This window comes from Telmatherina bonti, assembly GCF_933228915.1.
Source record: "Telmatherina bonti genome assembly, chromosome: 16".
Classification (NCBI taxonomy): domain Eukaryota; kingdom Metazoa; phylum Chordata; class Actinopteri; order Atheriniformes; family Telmatherinidae; genus Telmatherina; species Telmatherina bonti.
Window position 1 is genome coordinate 31,001,524 of NC_136614.1, and position 20,254 is coordinate 31,021,777.

Sequence of the window (20,254 nt, forward strand, 5' to 3'; positions counted from 1 at the left end):
GTCTGGTCTGGACCATTGTGAAAATTTAACAAACTAACAGAGGATGAATTTGACTAATGACTTGAAAATCTTGCACTTATGTGTAATCTGTGGACCCAGAAGGTTTGGAAAGGACATTGCAGTCCTCCCCAGATTGATGGGAAGCAATCGGCTGCTTCTCTGAGATCTTTGCTGATGTCTTTTCTCCTTGGTGTTGTTCAAACACAGAATATCAGCTTTTATCGCTGATGGTCAACGATCCAAAAGCATTCGATTAGCAGCACCAGGCTGCCATTTCCCTTCCTAATCCTTCAGGATTCAGTGGGGATTTTCTCAGTTTTTCACACTGCATCTGCTTTTTGGTTCCGTTTTTAGCTAAATATATCACAACAGTGTAACTCCTCATGCTGGTGTCAATCTGAGGTCGTATTTAGGTACTTTTTGGCCTGAGCACGAGTTATTTTATGGGCTGATGCTCCGGTACATTTTCATATTTCTATGAGCCAATTACAACGAACCATGTGACGATTATGACGTCTTTGAAGCAAATGTAATTTTCCTGCCAAGCCAAACTGGTACAAGCAGCTGGCTTCATAAAGGGATACTGGAAAGTTACAACAAGGCCGCGCCGTCGCATTGCTGAACACAAACCTGAAACACAAACAGTCACATGACTCACACATTCCCGCACCAGCATTCCTGTTTAAATGTTACTAATGTGTGTTGGTGCTGCAGCTTCATGCCAGCAGGTGTATCCAAACTGTTCTCATCCATCAATCTATCACTTTCCTCATTTCTATTGATCCCTCTCCACCTAACAGTGTTTCTCTAACTGGTTTGTGCAGATGTGTGATATCAAACTTGGCGACTGATGTTTGGATGATCAAATTAACCAAACCAACAACACAAGTGTAAAAACTGTTAGCTTGAGGGCACCTTGTGGGACATTATGCAAGACTTTTGGCTGAGGACCGCAATACCTGTCCCTCCTGCATTCCCCAGCTTTGACATCATTACCTGAAACCCAGTGACACACGTGTTTCAATTTCCTCTGATAGTCTCACATAAACAGAGAAAACAAATGCATTTTAATCCACACAAATCAGCTCTTCTGGCTCTTTCATTTACCTCAGGTTTTCTGATTAAGTGTAAAAACACATTTAAAGATCTGTTTGAGAACAAGTAGAGTCACGCTAAAGTGGTTCAGCTAAACTACGCAGTGCTGAAGGAATGCAGCAGAAAGTAATCCACCACCAAACGCAACAACAGCCTTGTCTTTTATAAGACATGGAGGTGTGAGGCAATCTTTTGCTAGCAGGAAAATAACATCCTAAAGTGTCTGTCTTAAGGAAGAAGTTTAGGATTCTGTAGCGAGATGGGCTAGAAGGTCTGTTGACTGATAGATCACCAGTTGCGCTATGCAGATGTCACTTTGTCGTAGATATTTGGTTCAAACTTTATCTCATCGTGGCCGAGCGTCTTTATTATTTCTTCCCTGCTTCTTAAAGCATGCAGCTAGCTGCTAAAGCAGATCCTCCAGCTGTCCCTCAGGCGTCTTAAAGTCCATCCCAAAGCGGCCCCGGTCCAGCTTCAGCTCCTGGATTAAACAACGAAACTCTCCTCTCTTGTCTAAAACAGGATGAACCCAACGCCTCTTTTTGTCTATTTTTGTGCAGCATCAGCACGATGATGTCGTGGCTTGATGTGGAATCCACCTTGCTAGTTTGTTTAAAATTTTTCATCATATATTTATAATTTTTCATGATCAGATTTTAATCTCAACTACGATCTGGGTTTTCAACGATCATAAAAATAAAAGGATGTGATTATTTTTCTCTTTGCAGTTTCCTCTCCTGCTGTCTTCAGCTGCTAATCGAGCGTCTCTGGCATTGCAGCGCTGTGCTGTAAACTCCTCCCACAGCTGCTTTGCTTTCATTCAGACACTGTTGCCAACTTGGCGACTTTCTCGCTAAATCTGGCGACTCTTTTTGTTAAAAGCAACAAATCTAGCAGCTTTTACTGGAGTTATTAGGAGTTTACTGGAGTTATTCTGGTGTTTTGGCAACTGACTTGAAGGCACATATTGTTCTGCAGTTACTGTAAGGAAGGAGCAGCGGGAGCCTCTCCCGTCCTAAAGCACTCCCAGGCGGCCAGTCTCAGTCGGCTCCGGCTGCAGGTCAATGTAGAATAACTGCAGTAGGTTGTGGAAGTTCACCTAAACATAGTTTATACCATTGTCACTGACAACTGGCTGCATTATTTTCCTATACATAGTTCGGCGAGTTAAACACTGTAATATTCCTTCGTTACGAGGCGTTACCATAGCAACGCGTTAACCAGCTGGTTCAGATCAGCCGTCTTTTAACAGGTGGATGAGAGAAACGCGCTGCAGCCTGACAGCGGTTGTTTGGTATAAAACGTACATGGAGGCCAACATAAAATAGTTCCTATATAAGCAGTAAAAGTGGATTAAACAACTGAGAACCGTGCATTAGACGGTTATAATGCACGACACGGAATCGAGAACACCACGACGCGCAGCGTTGTTTAAAAATACTGGATAGTTGTGTTAAATAATCGAGATCTCAGTTTCAGTCAAAATAATTGTGATTAGAATTCTTGTCATAATCGAGCAGCCTTAACTTGTTCTGCAGAAACGTAGATAATTCCTCTCCGAATTTTTCGCAATTCCGCGTCGTTTATTCGCATTGGTCCCACTGTGTCAAGGCCTCTAACCCTAAAACATCACCTGCATGTAACAACTGTGCAAATTTCCTTTATTTTACCCTAAATATCCACAGTTACATATTAAAACAGGCACATTTTCAGTGTTTTCTAAAATGTTCCAAACACAGTCTGTAAGTTAACCCCTTCATGACAGCATCTTTGCACACACCAGGAAGCAGCAATCCTAACATATTAGCATACCAAAATGATGCATAGAAACTCAACTAAAAGACTCCACTGTGGGACAGTGATGAGAGCGAGTCGCTATGAAAAAGAATCAGTAAGTCATGAGTCATGCCCTACGTTTGTCGTTTGCCATGAAAAGTTTTATTTGAGTGCTAAAAAACTCTGTTAATGTGTCTCCAATGACTGACTTCATTAGAAATGTATCGTGAAGGTCCTGCTAGTTCCCATGGCGATGATGGGGCTTTTATAGAGAAGTGTTTTCTCCTCCATTCCCTTTCTGGGGCTCACCTCTCTGAATCTTCATTTTGGGGCTAATTGGCCATTGATGGAGGTGTCCATTATCATCATCAGCTGATGGCTTCCTGAGATATTTACCAGTGTAACATCTCGATTAAAACTTATAGAAAACTGCTTCTACGTTTGCAAAGCTCCTGATCGGATATTTCTTTACTCATTCCAAGATGAACAGGGCTTCTATCCTCTGGTTCCAACTGAAAGTAATGTGCTTTTCTTATAGAAGGAGGTGATTTTATTCAGATAAAGCAACGCTTATCTTGATTCTGACATTTGTGAAGTGATCCCACACGGCTTGGCTTTCTGTAGCGACCGAGTTTATACCAACATACAGCCCTTGCAGTTGTGAAGATATACTTTAGTCATCACTGTGCTCATCATGCTCATATCATGATATTATCTATGTATTAGAAACAGAAAGAGTTGGAGACAGGAATGACAGAAACCTTCCATTTTGAGAGCTGGGTACATACTTTGGAACCAAATGGAAGACTTTAAGCTTATTTGCTCTATGTTTTGACATTCTTACATACCTGAACAATGCAGTTATGTTTTCTAAGAAGTAAAACCAGTGTTTTTCATGTCTGTGCGTTTCTTTTTGTTTGTTTTGCGTTGGATCACGTCAATCCTAACTAAATTTTGTTACATCTCGTGCTAAAAAAGATGAAGATGCATACAGATCCAGACGAGCAGTGGCTCTTTTGTCCTGCGGACATCTTCTAATCTCACTGTCGAGGACGGTGGCAGCCAACGGTCCTTGTCCAGATGCAACTAAAGACTGTGGGGTTGCCGTCTGTCCAGGGGACAAGAAGCTCAACGACAATATCGCTGAGTGACGCTAGAGACAGCCAATCAGCAACCGCTCTTTTATCAAACTGCAAGATGAGACCGAATGTGCAGGTCTGACTGATTACCAGCAATCAGACCCTTTCTCTTATAATGCACACGAATAAAATGAAGAGCCGAAAATATACTTTAGAAGCTGTTAGGACGCCTGTGTGACTCATCAAAGTGTGGTTTATGTGTGGGAAACACTGCATGCATAGTAATGGATTGCTGAAAGGTCAAACCAAGAGCAAGAAAACAGATGGTAATGTTACCTCTCCAAACGCTCCTCGTCCAATCACTTTAAGTATCTCAAAGTCTTCCTTGTGCAGACGCATCTGCTTCACTTTGGAGGTGAAGGGTTTGGCTGTGGAGAGACAAGACAACAGTGGTCAAGTTCAGTCAAACTCAAGACGGATGTGAACAGGACATCAAACAAAACGTCCACTGAAAACTTCTCCTGAAAATATGAAAACACAAGATAAGCATGTGGAGGGTGAAAGTGAACTATTTCCATCTTTATTTATCAACTAAATTATCAATATTCTTTGTTGGTTAGGGAATTATAACACAGACAGTTTGTACAATCGAAACATTTCCACGTCCGCTGAAAATGACGCTGCTTGTGCAGAGATACTTGTGATAGTTGTGTGGTAACCCACTCAAAACACAATGGCAACATTCCCATATCTCAGGCTCCACGCTCTCCTAAATAGCTTTATCATGGTCTCAGAAACCACCTGTTCCTCTTTACTGCAAATGACACCGGACGCAGAGAGGCTGAGCGATAAAGTTAGCCATTGTTGTGCCTGTGGTCATGGTTCCTGGTGGAAAAAAGGGACTTGGAAGGGATCTGCGCCAACCATCTCTCACAAAGCTACGCCGATTCAATCTGAGCTGACAAAGTCAGCATTTCCCTCATTTGTGGAAAGCTATTCAGCCACTTCCTGGTTTACATGAGCCCAGCATGCCAAGGATAACCTGAACTGGGTGTAAGTTCACCAAGGTTGGTGCACTGGTTGGAACGATATCACAGATTTTGATTAGATTGAGATATGAAAATTAAAACATGCACTTGCATCTAAACGCATCGCAGTGGAAGAAACCTTCATGAATGACTGTTTTTAGCTGCTGTGGAGTGTGTTTGTGTCAGAGAGACGGCTGATCTGCAGCCAAGCTGAGACACTTGCCTGTCTGCAACCCACAGTGGACAAACATCATGCACAACTCATCTGGCTGCCATGACTTAAAGAAGAGGACATTCTCCCACTGTGAAACAGGGAAATGCCTGCTGAAATAAAATAAACAGGTCACTCAGAGCTCAACAACCTCTCCTTCTCAGTTTTCCTCACACTGACTCCGCTGACAGCTGGTAGAAAGAAAAGTAAGGCAGTCTGCCGACGTAGAACGCCTCATCTTCTAAAAACCAAAATAAAAGTTCGATCAATTCATTTTATTTTACAGCAAATTTACAAATCAAGTAGATCAGAAACACTCAAGTTATGGTGATCAATTATCCATGCTACATCTCATCAGCAATGATCTGGGAATTAGCCAGTGTTCATGTGCCTTAGAATTAAAATGATTATCCAATTCATTGTACCAAAGCATGAAGAATAAATAATCCATGGCAAACTGACCTGGAGCGACCTGAGATTTATTACTGGAAACAGCAATTCAGTCTACTGCATAATATCAGCCAAAAAGTCCATCTCAATCTATAAATTTATATCACTGAATGTGTAATTTCTTTCCTTTTAGTCATGAGAATGAAGCCAAGATAAACTGCAGTGTTGTCAAATGGAAAAATGCCTTGTAGAGTGGTTCTGGTCACGAGAAACTGAACCCTACAAGGCCCCCCCAACAAGTCTCAGTAGTTTTGGACAATAAATAAATGTAGCGTTCCCATTAAAGTTTGATTTCCATTCAGAAGCTACTCATCAATACGACCACATCCTGACAAAGGTGAGGATATGTTGGTTCTGGTTTATTCCAGTGGAGAATTTTAAAGACATACAAGCATCATACTGTAGCACCTATGATTAGAAGAATGAGGTAGCTTTGATCTGTAGAAACGTCAGTGCAGCGGTAGGACTTGATGAGTCCAATGAAAGATGCAAATCAAATTAGAATGACATTTTAAATGGTTTATTTTTGACCAAGTCAATTAAAAAAGCAAAACTCATCTTTACATATTGAATCATGAGCCCACAAACTCTCCCGAGTTCTGAATTTTCATTAAGTCCAAGTTATAATGATCAGCATGAGAAGAAAAACACGACGCGTGATCAATCTATATATAATGATGTGTTTGACTTTCTGGATTTATTTAGGCTGTTTTTGCCTCTTTTGAAGAGGCTGTACACACATGGGGAATGAAAGCAACCCTAAAGACTACATCCCACATGCCAAAGATTAAAACACGACATGACTGCCTGATTCTTTACAAATATGACATAATATACAGAATATTCCCCAACTTAATTCAATTTAATTCATCTTAATTACCAACGAAGTCATTTAAGGTACTTCAGCAGATAGTTGTTGTAGTTTAAAAACATAGTCCAAAACAAATCCATAACATTAGATCAATTATTTACAGTATTCATGTGCCAATTCGTAAGAAACAACCACATTATGTTTAATATACTTCAAAAAGTAAGAAAAACCATCCAGCAGAACCAGAACCAGAACCAGGAAGGATGGCCTTGACTGGCTGGAGTTGGAGAGTACAGGAAAGACGGGTTAAGAAGCACCAGGGATGTCTGCCTGGAAATGACCAAGACAGAAGTAATTCCTGAAGAAGAGTTCTTTTGACTGACTCTAGTGGATGTCCACCACATTTGTTTCTTCTGGAAGTTAGTTTCAGACAGCGATACTCTGTCCTGGTCCTCCAGAGCCAGTGCAGCAGCAGGAAAAGTCCTAAAAACTTGCTAGACATTAGCTTTTGAAAACCAGGACCGAGGATCCTGTTTAAGATAACTGTGTGTACTGGAATCATCTTTTTGCTACATTTTTACATCGTAGTTCTTCTCACTGCAAAACAGTAAACTGAACTGTGTTGGATACACATCTTTTTAAAGCATGAATGGAAACGCAGCCAACTCAATGGGTGCGCTCACACTGGTGAAGTTGTTCCCCTTTAAACCAATATTAGTCCACTTCTACAAATTGTACGGTTTGTTCGGCACAGCTTTCCTCCTCCAAGAAAAATGTGCATTTCCACACGGTCATTTCTAAAGCGAAATGCTCTCTCACCTTACAGCTTGGTGCCGGTGCCGTTGGTAAAGAAGGAATGTTGATGTTTCAGAATAAAATGCAGCCAAAGTGGACATGTAGTATTTTACTGGCTAAATCTACCAGATCCACTTTGGTTTTCATGAACTGATTTCCTGCCTGAACAATCCGCTCTGATCTAGATTGACGTGGTTTTAAAGCGGCAAAAAAAGATCTGATGCATATTTTAGGGAAGCGGAAAGCAACATCGCTTCTGGGATGCTTCAGTAATGCACCGCAGCGCACCTGGTAGAACCATTTCTGTTGTGGTACATTCTGCCTTCTTGCAGGATATCGGATCCCTGTCAATCAAAGGGGCACGCCTCAAATTATGCCGAATTTGAAGACTAGAAAACATCTAAACAGATGAGTTATGAAAAAAATTCACCCCCCACAGTTTTATGAAGGTAAGATTAACTTATTAAAAACCAAAATGTTTTTGTAGCTGGCTGTAAACATGTTTATTTTCTTTTTAACATGAGACTCTATGGGGATCTGCTCTGTTATGGAGCCCCTAGTGGATGAGGGGAGAACTGCAATATCTGGCACTCCTGAAAAGGCTTCACTTTTAACAGTGGGAGGTTGCTACTTGATAGAAAACCAACAATTTCTTTAACCCTTATTGTCTTTCCCTTAGCTCATGCTTATGTCTCAAGGCTGAAAAGGCTACAACAATCCAATTCACTGTTTATCCAAGCTGGAGCTACCAAGATGGTAGGCCATAGAGCGGGGGGGGGGGGGGGGGGGGGGGCGACAGTCAGGCACGCTGAGAGGCAGCAAACAGTGATTAGTGGCTGCACGCTGACTCAGGAGCTCCACTAAACCAGCCACATGAGAAATGTCTTTCATCTGCGAGCCAGAAGCCCACAGGCCCTGTCCACAACTAAGTACATAAGCAAACGTAGACAGATGCAAATATGTGCATACACATAAGTTCTAGTTCTCACACACCTAACACATAAATAGTGACCATTTCTTCATCTGGACTCAATAGAAACAGAGACATACTCTCATTGGTGGTCTCTAAAAGCTGGCCAGTAATCTATTTACTGTGTTTAGTACTTTCAATACAGGTGTTTTGGAAATACAAAGTATGTGTATAGGTATGTGACAGCCAATATTTAACATTTAGACTTAAACAAGAGTCTGCGATCGCTGCCAACCCCTATTTACTCTGAAAATCAGTGTGTCTGTACTTAATGACACGTCCACTTTTACTGGAGTTAAAAGAAAAACATGCCCTTCTGTCAAACATCTTAGATCACTAGCAAAATACACAAGTTGGCCAAAACATAGCAACTGTTGCCATGATGAGGTGTGTTAAGAATCCGTGGCAATGCTTGGAAAGGTGAGTCTTTGTATGACTGGTTTTCTTTCTTTGCAGAGTTTAGCAGCGAGTGAGCCAAGACTGGGAATAGTTGACATATCTGTGTCATTAAATGTACCACATGCTTTGTGGAAGAGACATCCACCTGCAGATGGATGACCAATAAGGACACTTGAAACTAGACGTACAGGAGCATAAAAGCTGTAAAAAAAAACAACAAAAAAAAAAACAGGAGTAACCCTTCTGATGCAGTGAAACTGGAAAAACATGAGGCACCACCTAATCCTCATGGCAAGACTGGTTTAGGCCAAAATACGGAGTACTTATCACGCCGTCCTCACTCCATCTCCACAAATTAACGCAAAGACGTTCTGTGTGAAATTTAAGCAGCAGCAAGTGTGTTAAGTCTGCCACACACACACATACACACACACACACAGCAGGCCTTGGCTTTGGTTTCTTCCAAGCCATGTCTCATGGGTGTGTTTGTGTGAAATATGTGAATGCATGAGCGTGTCATAAGTCTCACACGTCTTACAATATCTAGTCAGGGTTGAGTAAGTGAGGGTGTAACTAACTTTGTTTTTGTATTATTTTCATACCAAACAACTTCTCATGATTCAAAAGGACCCATTATTGTGTAATATAGTTTGCCATTTTTTTACGCATTTAAGAAGCGATTTTTGTTTGGTAAGACGGGACAAATGCGACAAAAGACCCAGCTAGACAGAAATATGAAGACAAAAAAGGCTGAAGGGCAGTCCACACCCTTCTTGTTTTTCAAGTATTTTCAGTGTTTTAGACATCAACTGCTCATCTAATACTCTCAGAATACTGTTTGTATTTAATACTCCTGACAGCAAAATTAAAATTATATTGCCATCTTTTTAATGCATTAACTCCATGAAACACCATTAATGACTGCCTGCTCATCACATGCAACATAAATTATGATTTGTGTCAACTGTCTACCAATCAGACAGTTTTCTTGACTTGTGACCAATCAGATCCTGTTACTCTCACACCTGAGCCAGATTTTTCGCAAAACATTAAAAACCAAAATTAAAACGGACAGAAACTAAAAGCTGCTTGACGTTACAACAAAATGAAACTAAGAAAATTCCTGGTTTGTCAGAAAATTTTCCCAGAGTTGGAAAAAGGCTCTTATATCACTCTTATCAGGATTCCTGATGAAACAAATTTATGCATACGTATTCACAACTTAACAGTCATTATTGATTTATTTAGGGCTCCATTTACAGCAGGTCTTATTTCCATCCCAGTTAATATGCTCAGAAAGTCTGGTTCATTTGAGGATAACGACCTGATGTGGGTCAAATAATCAAACCTCGGTCCACCAACAAACTTAGGTCTCCGTTTGCTTGAAGTGAACCAAATGCAAAATGCGTTGTTTAAAAGATCGGATCTATTTAACACGATGCAGTGTGACAGCAAGCGAAGGCTGAACGCTACAAACACGAGCTGTTGTACAGAATCTAGCAGATCATTAGGTGTAAAAGAAATGACTCAGAAGTGTCCGTGAACTCGGGATGTTGCAGGTCTGAGACTAAAACGTAAAAACTGAAGCTGCGAGTTTTCACAAAGAAACATTTTTTTAACAGCTTTAAGGCGAACAAGGAAAAACTGTGTCTACCATGAGATATGGACTAGCGATGAACATTTTAACGTAATATTCACCTGATCATGCAACTTAAAATGTCATCATTAATGCATTTTGCAGCTTCATTGGCCTTTACACTGCAGATATACAGGACAGGGAGTCAAATAGAGAGAAAGTGATGTGTACCCTGGGATCAATACTTCAATATTTGCCATTTAAAGTAACAGATTTGATACTTATTTTAAAGGAAATGTTGTGCCAATATAAAACACTCAGGTTATATGCTGAAAATGTGATTTGGCTTTAAAATAAATTAAACTTGCATTTAAAACAGAAATAATGTATTAAATTACGAGAATTAATTTTATTTTTTTATTGATAGAAAATAAATGTTTTGTTCAAATTAGCTCCATTCATCTATTTAGAATGAGTTTGTTTGTCTACTGGGCAGGAAAACCATGTAAGTCATGACAACAGATGATTTTACTTGTGGTCAAAATTTGACTGGAGGGACAAAAATAAATAAAGTAAAAGCCAACTGTGGACTAAAAATAATACGAGTTAAAACGGTGACAAATGCAGGAGAAAGAATAAAAACAAACAACTCAGCTCATGACGGAGAAAGAGGCTGATTTGGACTGAGAAAATCTGTAAGTGGAGACACTTTGCACAAAGAAAAAAAAGGAAAAATGCATCACACGCTCAGTCAGCAGCTCAGCCAGTTACAGTCAGTGTCCAAGGCTTTACATCCGCGCCGCACTCTCACCCCATCTCTAATTCCAGAGTGGGACGGGGGGACATCTGGAAGTCATAACGGGTGAGGTAACGACACAAAAATGCTGCTTGCAAGAAAGACGGGGGAGACAGAAAGATGGAGAGAGGGATAGAGAAGCTTTCCAGGATCCGACATAAGAGGGAGAATGGCAGAAAGAAAAGCATCCATGGATGTTACTGGAGAGAGTCTGCTGCAGTTCACTCGCCTGCTTTGGCCTTTTGTTGAACCCGGTTGGAAAAAATCAATCACAACTAAAATCTACAACTTTCTGGAGACAGTAACTTACTCAAACTCAACATTGAAATCATAAACAAATGAATAATACAGCAATGTGTTTCCTGCAGTATTTCAATGTAAAATCAATATATAAGGAGGACCAATCCTGGTCATCAAGGGCCAGGATCCTGCAGGTGTCCTGGACTCAATAGCCACATTTACACGAGTTAATACGTCTTTAATTCAGAATGAAAGTTACATTTGCTTTAAGGAGCTTAAAAATGATCAGATAAACACTTAATTCTGAATTAAAATGACAATTCCAAATGTTATAAGTGGCTCATTTATTCTCATTTTAAATCAGAATTAATTCATGCATCAAGTCAATATTCCTTCTGCTTTAAAGTGGAACTATTATGTGCATTTCAGGCTAATTTATTTTTATTTCTGAGCCCAGAAGGGCTGGGATTGATCGAGTTATTGCCACAAATGGCTTTATTTACTTCAGACCGACCCTCTCCGTAGGCTGTCAGATCAGCCTGCGGCCAAAACGAGGGGATTGAGACTCTTCCGCATTAAGCCCCGCCTCCCACCACTGCACTACATCGGGAGCGCGCACCGCACCTGCTTTCACCGTCATTGTAACATCTCATAAACTGAAGGATTAGGCTAATATGAACTCAATAAAAAAAAGACAAAATACAATGTCAACACATAGCATACAGTCCTACATGTTGGAACCTGAATCAGACCCTGAAAACAAAGTGGAAAACAGCAACCCACAGCAACGAATGCAGCAGGATGTCTCTCTTTGGTAAACTCACCAGCCATCGTTGGAAATAACTTTATCCCACGTTTTCCACCCGCCTGATGTATTTGTACATGTCCTTGTTAACCAGTAGAAGGTAACCAATCACCGAACCTTATCCCCCGGGACGTCACAAGGATTTCCAAGTAGAAAAAACTCTCTAAAATGACGCGTTTTTCGTCGCCATGGAAACCGAACGGAGAGAGCGCTGGAACTCAAACTCAAACATGCGTTTAGGTGATAAAAAACAGTGTCGTTCACATGTCTGATGAGGATTCAACACTGTAACACTGTAGAAAGCTCAGAAAACTTGAAATACCATAATAGCACCCCTTCAAGTTAATTCCAGTCATTTTGCGCATGCTCGTTACATTGTCCCGTCCATTTTTCCACTTTTTTATATTACATGTAGATGACCAGGATGTGTTAATAAAATCATCATTAATGAATATTTTAACTACTACTGTGTGACTACTCACAGTCATCCTGTATAAATACTGTACACAACATCAGAGCAAGACATGGAGCTGTAAAAGATCCCACTGCTCTTGTTTGACCATATTCCTATCAAAACCTTTACAACATCCTTCCACGTCGAACCGTGAATATTTCTCTCCATTTAAACCACCTCTAGTCCTACACATGTATGTTTTAGTTGTATTTACCCACAACACACTTTCCATGGCAGTCTGCCTCCTACATTTGGTCCATTTTAAGCAAATCATGACCTCTATCTGTAGGCGGACCAGTTTCCTTCTTTGATCCACATCAGAGTGTGTTTGCACGTTCACATCTCCCCAAACGAACCGGACTTTCAGAACAAACGAGCTCACTAGCAAAGCATACCGGTGCGACTTAAAGCTGTGATGTGATGAAAATTTTAAATAAAAAATTAAAATTAAAATATTCATGAATAGCTTTAAGAGCATCAGTGGCTACGGTTACATGATGTATTTTAATTCGGAATTAGTCATTCGGAATGAAATAATTCGGAATTAACGTATTCTCCTACGAGTTTACATAAAAATAATAATTCCGATGAAGGTTTACATGAAACAATTTTACTTAATTCCTCTTTAGAGCGGCGGAAGGGTTCTGATTGGACAGAGGGTGCACATGACGTATGATGTATACCGGAAATACATTGGCTCCCTGCTTCACATCTTTTCAGTTGTAACTTGTAAAAACTACATAATAAGTACCAGTTTCGCCACTATTTTTATTATAAATGTGAAGTAGCAGCTCAACACGAGCATACTACTTCGATTTTTGTAGCAACTGAGAAGGAGAAGAAAGACAGACCACCGAACACGGGAGGCAAAACAACGCGCGTCATCGGGACAGGACAAGGTAACGAGCATGCTCAGAACGACCGCAATTAATTTAGAGCGGAATGAAGGTTTACATGACAGAGAATTTGATTGGTTTGGAATTAAAAGGCAAATAAACCAACAACTTCCATCGAAATTAAGTTTAATTCCGAATAGAAATTTTAGGAATTAGGTGTTTACATGGTCATTTTTCATCAGTTTAAAGTGGAATTAACTTTTATTCAGAATTAAACAGGTCTTAAGACTCCCATGTAAACGTAGAAAGTAAAACATCCAGAAGAAGAATGTCAATGATTCTTTTAAAATATTGCACAACTAACTTTTTTTTTTTTTTTTTTGCTTTATTTGTCTTTCATATGAGTTTTATAATGTTGGCTTTGTATGGCTGCTACTTTGGTCTCCCCTGTAAAAGTGATTTCTAAAGATTTCAATGGCACTTCCTGGTTTAAATTTAAAAGCAAGTAAATAATGTGGGGAAAACTGTTAAAATCACTCAGCCAAAACATGTATAATTGTTTGTTTTCTATTTTTAAGAGTACGCTGTAGGGTTAGAAACAGGTCCACACCCTTCTGCCCAATTATGCATAAATACAAGGCTTTCATCTTGTAGAAATAAAAGCAGCCTGACTGCAAAAGTACTTCCATGTAAAATAAAGCGAGGATAAATGCAATAAAGTGAGGGCTGGATAAAAAGTCTGCAAAGGTCACCAAAGGGAAAAAAAATTAAAGCCGGATTCTAATAACCTTGTCCTAAAAAGGGAAAGTGTTTCAGTGCCAAAAGCAGTTCAAAAAGTTTATCCTTTTTAGTGATTCAATTGCTAGCAGCTCAGAAACATCCAGCAAATTACCCAAATTACAGACAAAAATAGAACCAAACCCCTTTACGTCTCAACCAGAGGTTCTCCGGGCTGCGGATGTGAGTTGGGAGGTATGACCAGCCACAGTAAAAGCTTTCTGTAATCATTCACTCGGTCTCATATGTCACAAACACAGCAGATGGATACCCAAAGGTGATGTTGAGGGACAATAACAGAACCCCAAGATATATTTCGTCTTGTGTGACGCCTGTAAAATCATAATTAAATCACCTATAGGAAACGGAAATCCATGGCAAGCAAATGGGGAATCACTTACATGGTACCTAAACATGCCCTGGAGCATTAAATTGTATTTAATGCCAGGCTGCACACCAGTGACACCAGAATTCCCAAAGCTGTCTGTATGTAGTAACCCTTCACAGTCCCACCAATCCACTACAGCAAACCTCAAATTCCTCTCAATGCCATTTTCCTTTTGTTGCCATCCCTTCCTACTTCTTTCTCCATCTTTCACCCTCCTCTTCTTTTCTCCTCTCCGTCTGTGTCATTCCCGTACGCTTCGGTCCATCTTTCCCGCCTTGTCACACTAATAAGAGGGCAGGAGTGGTCAAAGGCCTGAAACCAAACAATCTGCGCCCCACGGCATTAAAAGGCACAAACAGGATGTTCCCAAAATATTAAGAAACCACAAACACCAAAGAAACGGAGGGAGGCAGGGCTTGACAAAACAATAGATCAGAACCAGAGTGAAACAGCTCAAAGCCTGCCACGACGTGAGAAACGCTGCTGCAAGCTGGTTGGGGCTTCATCGCTTTCTGATGTCTGCGCAGGAAGTTTTGCTGGCGCTTCAAAGAATTCTCCAAGCCCGCACACCGACTTGTTCAAGCCAAGACACAAACAAGCTGATTTATCCTTCTCTGTGTCAACACGGCCTCCTGATACCATCTGCAGATTCAAAGCAAATATGAAAAGATCCTTTAGCTCTGCGGTGCCAAGCTTGGCTGAGGTGTTCTTGCCATCGAACACTCGTGTTGAAGGCCAAAGCTCCAGGTGCAACATCTCTTTCCCCTGCTAAGCTTTAGCAACAGAACGATGAGGTGATAAGACAGCAAAATGTCAAGATGGCAGCAAGAGCGCTGTACAACTCGTCACTGAGGCAACCTTGATTATAATACAAGATGTAACAACCGAGCCGCATCTCATGTTATTCTGAATAAACTCACCATCAAATCTTGGTTTGCATCTCCAAGTCAGCCGGAGTTAAAAACTTAGATACGTTAAGCAAAATAAAAGATAGAAAAGACTCTCAGTGGTTGCAAAAGAAAGCAGTACAACTTGTGATACATGAATAAAGTATCGTAAACTGCTTGATTTCACAGGTAGCTGTGATATTAAACAGCATGATCATCTGTGTGTTGCTAGCTGTGTCACTTTGCGTTGTGTGAGACCCACAAGAGGCGTAACGAGATAGGAACCATAGTAGAGGAAGAGTTATTCCTTCAGACAACCTGACAGGGTCAGATTAGTGTGGTAAAGAAAAACAAAACAAAGATGTAATAGTGAAGGACTGTTCACCAGACTGTAAAGCAGCCAGAAAAGTGAAACGAGGCAACAGTAAAGGTAAATAAATGCCCAGTAGCAGGGTTAAATCATATGAATGTTTACTAAACATACCAGTGAAATTAAATATGAATGAACGAGGCTTTGTGTTCTTCCTCTGCAATCTTTACATGCACGTTCTGCTACGTTTTCAGAGTTTGCAGTTGTGTGCAGAACAAACGGCCAGCTCCTTAAAAGCGAAGCCTATGCGAAAGTGCATTAAACTGCAGTTCCCCCTTCATCCACTAGGGGCTGTGAAACAGAGCAAATCCCCATAGACTCCCATGTTAAAAAGACCAACTTCACAGCAGAAATAAACATGTTTACAGCCTGGTTCAAAAATCCATTTTGGGTTTAATAGGTCAGGTTTACCTTCATGACAACTCTGGGCAGAGTGAATTTCTTTCTAACTCCCCCGTTTGGAACTAATTTTATCTCAAAATTCGGCATATTTAGGGGCGTGTCCTTTTGATGGACAGGTGATCGATATCCCGCTTCAAGAAGGCAGAATGTAGAACAACGGCGGTTTTTAGCCGGTTAACAGGGTGACTTAGCTTTAGCCCGCTTACCTCCGTTAGCTGGTTAGCTCCTGTTAGTTCTGGGTTTTTACAACACCAGTCAAAAGTTTGGACGCACTTTCTCAGTGGATTTAACAGGAAAGTTTGTCCGAACTTTCAACTGGTAATCTGCCGACATAAAAGGAGCATAAACAAGGCTTAGAGCAGCGATTAGTCAATGTTACATGTTACATATTTTCACACTATGATATTTAATTTCAGACATATTTTCTTTGTTTTCGAAACTGCATCTATTCTGCTGAAGGAAAGCTGTAAGTCAAAGCTAGCTCGATGTCTCAGGTTCAAAACAAACGTTCAGAAACATTTTTATAAGCTTGTTTACAGAAAGAAACCTCTCAAGTCTAATTAGAAATTTTAGATGCAGGATAAACTTCACATTTGATACGTGGTGCATCAATAATCTCTGATCGCAGACTAGTTGCATACTTACGGTAGTACATATACATATGAGGGATCCATCTAGATGGTCTATCACGTTTTGTTTTATTTTACTCTATATGTCTATTTGATAATGTGTTCTGTGACATTTCTCATATAATGTTTAATTTTAGTATTTTTTGTTTCTTGAATGTTAAGGTGAGATATCGTATAACCCTCGAAGGAGTTTTTATCTCACCTGCACATCCTGTTTTCTTGTTGATATTTTTTTTCTTTCATTGTGCAAATAAACAGAATTATCCCAAGTCTATGTAAAAGTCTTGAAGTCTTTTTTTGTTTACAGAGCAGAGGGGAATTTGTTGAAGTGACACTTTTTGGTTACTTTTACATTATTTTATTGTATTAACATCAAAAGATACTAAAACTTGAAGACAAAAAGAGAGTTAATGTGAGTTTATGATAAATGGAGCTAATCTCAAGCTAAACACAAGCTGCCTTCTATTTCTGCACCTGTACATGCAGCTGCAGAGCTTACTAAATAACTTCCTTTATGTAAAACACAACCCTCATTAAGTTGCTTGTACTTGTATCAATCCAAGTCAAATTGTCTTTACAAACAGCAAAGTGTCAGCTGGGTGTTTTAACAACCAAATCCTGTGAAGCCCACGACCTAAAAATAATACCACAATATCAAGTAAGTCTCATTTAATACACAACACATTGACAGTGAATCAATCCATTCATTCATTCATTCATTTTCTGACCCGCTTAATCCAATTCAGGGTTGCGGGGAAGCTGGAGCCTATCCCAGCTGTCTTTTGGGCAACAGGCAGGGTACACCCTGGACAGCTTGCCAGTCCATCGCAGGGCCACACACGCTCACACTCACTCCTATGGGCAATTTAGAGTAACCAATTAACCTAACATGCATGTCTTTGGATGAAGACATGGATGTGAATTATTATTTTAAAAAATGTTCATTTGTGAACCCCAGTTGAGACGATTAAACAGCTCCGACTGCAACATCCTCATGAATAGGGCTGGGCGATATGATGATATATATATTGTTTGGGTGATAGAAAATGCCCATCGTTTCATATGAGGCTCTGTTGACTCAGGATGGGAGATTGTGTTGGATCCTCCAACTCAATCTGTTGGTTTCCTTATATAGGCTATTATGAATTGGTTTTCCTTATGTTTTTTTCTCGGTCTGTAAAGCGTCTTGAGATGGCATTGCCGTGACTTGACGCTATATAAATAAAGTTGAATTTAATTGAATTATTGTTTACGCCACAATAAGGTGCTTTACTGCAGTATTTTACATCAAGATGTCATTTACGACCTGCACGCTGCAATGTCTAAGAAAACAAGGATGCAGATGCATTTCAGAGCAGGGTAATAGACTAAAAAATGACCAGCCAACCCAAACTGATGAGCTTGTTCATAAAAGAGGTAAATTTCTGTCACATGGATGCAGTTTGGATATAAAAAGATCGACGTGGAACCAATAACAGACTAGCTCACAGTCCCAACAACGGACTCTGACACAACTAACTCATTTTATCACCTGCACAAGAATCAGGATAAAAAATACAGAATAAAGAATAGAGTCAACGAGCAAAAGCAGCATCAAGTGGTGGCGAAAGCGCTCATAATAAACTCCAGACACAAACGCTGTAACAGGTATTTACCTGTGAAACGTCATACGGCCATAATTCCTCCAGATGGAAGGAGATCACTGCTGCTGTTGCACATCTGACACATAACTGATGACTGACACAACATTACACAAACAATTTTACATGGTTATGTATATATCGTTATGGGAATATAAAATGAGCTATATCAGGATGTGAGATTTTGATCATATCACCCAGCCCTACTCATGAATATCACAATACGGGATGTTTGTCCTCCAATTCCACTTTGGAGAGAGACGCTTGCTCTGGAAGAGGCGTCCAGAGAAACAGACACTGACAGCTGTATGAATCTTCATCTTTTACTGCCAGCTGAAAACTGCTCAATTCCATGAACAAATGATTTTTATGGCAGCCTCTTAGTGCCTTCAAGGGCCAGAACTCCATCAGCCCAAGAGGAAAAACACTAACATGGTGATTACGAGAGCCAGAACCTGGAATACCGAGCATCTGTTGTGGGAACGTTCAACAACCCGGACATTATTTCCCAATACTGAGAGCGTAAAAACTCCAGTTGGCACAGTAAACACAAGAATGTAGCTGTACTGTGGTACCTTGTCAACTTCCACCAGCACTTCATAAATTTTTACAGTCATTTAAACAAAAGTAAAGACTTTACTGCCAGCGATTCTCCGACACCAACGTGTCACAACATCCTGACAGATATTACAGCACAACCTTTCTATTGCCTTTTCTGGGCTCATCCTCTCTTGGAGTTGTTCCCCTCCTCTGGACATGGAAAATGAGAGGGGGTTTGTTTTTTGTGCTGCAGCCCTCTGTGGCTCAACTGGTACAGCCCAGCACTGACATTGCACCATTTAAGGTTTGATTCCCAACGGGACCACCCATACTATAAATGGATCCAGACAAATGGATGAATGCAGCCACTTGTTGTCTATTTATTTAGAGCTTTGGAACAAAAGTTGAGCACAGGACAGAAATGGGGATACTGGGATGGACCTGGCAGACACTGAGGAGCAGAATAATGAAGAGGGAAAGCTGAGGATGAGAAAACAGACTCACAGGTGGTGGTGAGATAAGAAGGGAAGGGAAGGGTAGCATCGAGATTACTGAGAAAACACTCATGCTAAAGTAAAATACTGACAGCCTTCCACTCCCACCTTTGATATAATTTACGAAAGCCACCATTTACTCAACATATGAGCCAGTTCTTCTCCTTTCAACATGAAGATGTGTTCAGCTGTAGGTTCCCTGTGGCAATATGCGTCATGACAGGAAATCTAAGATCCCTTTCATTGACGAGAAACCTGCCCAGCTAGGTGTGTTCAAGCTGAGGCTGACAGGAAGGACCTGAAGCAAAATACATGGGTGACGATAGGAAACAGGGAAAGCTTTACGCATTTTTACACTTTGGGAAGTTTATAAGTGATCACTGGTAAATCAAGTGGCTTTTGTAATCCATTTAGTTGTAAAACTCAATAAATGATAGTAAAAAAAACACCAACGTGACTCACAAAAAGACCCAAACATTCATCTTGATTGGGCACAATCCTTTAAAAGGACAGACTGGCTCTTGTCTGGATCAATGCCTCCTCTGTGTACAACTGATTTTACAGTAGGAGAAGTCATTTTATGGGGCACCATTTAGCTTTTCATGAGGAATGAAGGGTGTAATTATGGCTGTAGATAAATTAAAGCCAGCGAGTTGAGTGAAAAACTGCTCAAGGCGCTGAAACGGGACTCTCCACATGACCTCGAGACCCTTCTCCATGTCAGATGCAGCTTTATGCTCAAATGATAATCCAGACAAACTGATTTGTTCAAAGGCTGATTTACTGTTTGCTGGGTGTAAAAATCA

The 20,254-nt window shown here is 40.4% G+C and overlaps 1 protein-coding gene across 4 annotated transcripts in view; it reads right to left on the reverse strand.

Annotated features, from left to right (window-relative positions):
- Nucleotides 1-20,254, reverse strand: part of cdc42bpab (CDC42 binding protein kinase alpha (DMPK-like) b) — a 107,609-nt gene that overhangs the window by 65,196 nt on the left and 22,159 nt on the right. For all 4 annotated transcript variants that reach the window (XM_079255265.1, XM_079255267.1, XM_079255266.1 and 1 more), the window contains exon 2: nt 4,287-4,378. In XM_079255265.1, coding sequence (XP_079111391.1) covers nt 4,287-4,378 — 92 coding nt within the window. The remainder of the gene's footprint in view (nt 1-4,286; nt 4,379-20,254) is intronic.